This window comes from Marmota marmota, unplaced genomic scaffold (genome assembly GCF_001458135.2).
Source record: "Marmota marmota marmota unplaced genomic scaffold, marMar, whole genome shotgun sequence".
Taxonomy (NCBI): domain Eukaryota; kingdom Metazoa; phylum Chordata; class Mammalia; order Rodentia; family Sciuridae; genus Marmota; species Marmota marmota.
Genome location: NW_026000431.1, coordinates 1 through 1,253, shown reverse-complemented (window position 1 = coordinate 1,253; position 1,253 = coordinate 1). Strand labels below are relative to the sequence as shown.

General features: G+C 51.1%; 1 protein-coding gene across 1 annotated transcript; it reads right to left on the bottom strand.

The window, feature by feature from the left end:
* Window positions 1-753: 753 nt before the first annotated feature.
* LOC107135085 (olfactory receptor 2W3-like) lies at window positions 754-1,245 on the bottom strand (the record flags this gene model as incomplete). The annotated part of the gene is made up of 1 exon (XM_015477037.1): window positions 754-1,245. A coding segment is annotated over one exon (492 nt), but the record flags the coding sequence as incomplete, so codon positions are not given.
* Between the last annotated feature and the right edge of the window lie 8 nt (window positions 1,246-1,253).

The window sequence follows — 1,253 nt, the reverse complement described above, 5'->3', positions numbered from 1 at the left end:
TCTTACAGGTTTATGGTTAGGAGACATTTTCCTTATCTTTCAGAATCTGGTATGGAAAAAAGGGTCACAAAAGTCACTCCCTTCAAAGTGTCTTGGGTTCCTCTCATTAATGCTAATTCCTACCTGCATTTCCATGCAGATAAGAGGTAGTTTGCTGAGGAATCCACACTTTCTGTCCACTTAGGCCTGGCAGGGCTGCAGGGAAATTGCTTTTTGGTAAAGAATGCTTGTGCAGTGAGCACAGGGGGCATATTTTATACTTATTCTCTTAAACTTGTGTTCCGACCATACTCATCTATCTGTTCCCCAATAAAGGACAGAAAAAGACAACATGATCCCATGTAAGTCTGTGGTGCAATATGGGAGAGAAAATACCAAACCACACTGAACTCAGCCTTTGATGCCATCCAGAAAGAGACAGTGGTTCACACCAAGAGCCCAGAGAGATCTGGGGGATTCTTGATAAAATGCCTATGTGAGAGCACTATGTGAACTAACAACAAGCTACAGAAGCAGAACTCAGAGAGGGGCTTCTTCCAGTGAGGCCCTGGTTCGAGCTGGTAGGTGATGTCTGCACACCTGGGTGTGGGTGACAGTCCCTGTGCTGTTCTCTCATAAACAGGTTTCCAGAAGGCCAGCCCTGCTAGGATGCTGAGACCTCCAGGCTGAGACCAGTTCTGCTCCACAGCTCAGAGGCCAGCAGTGGCCCCACTGCAGCTGACCCTGAGGCTGGATTCTGGGCAGTCCAGGGCCTCACTCCTTGCCCCCCTTTCTGTTCCCCAGCAGCAGCCTTCTCAATGCCCCCTTCACATCTTTGTTTCTGAGGGTGTAGATCAGGGGGTTCAGGAGGGGGGTGACAATGTTGTAGAAGAGGGTGAGGAACTTGCCCTGGTCCTGGGAGGACCTGCTTCCTGGCTGCATGTACATGTAGATGATGTTCCCATAGAACAGGGAGACCACAGTGAGGTGGGAGCCACAGGTGTTGAAGATTCTGTGTCTTCCTGAGGACGACTGGATTCTGAACACCGCCCTGACAATGTGGCCATAGGACACCAAGATGAAGACCAGGGGAGACAGCATGATGCCCACGGCCAGGACAAAGACAGTGCCTTCTATGGCCACTGTGTTGACGCAGGCCATGCGGATCAGGGCTGGCATCTCACACAGGAAGTGGTCCACCTTGTTGTGCCCACAGCGGGGTAATCGTAGGGTCACTGGAGACATGACCAAGGAGTTGGCCATTCCACAGCTCC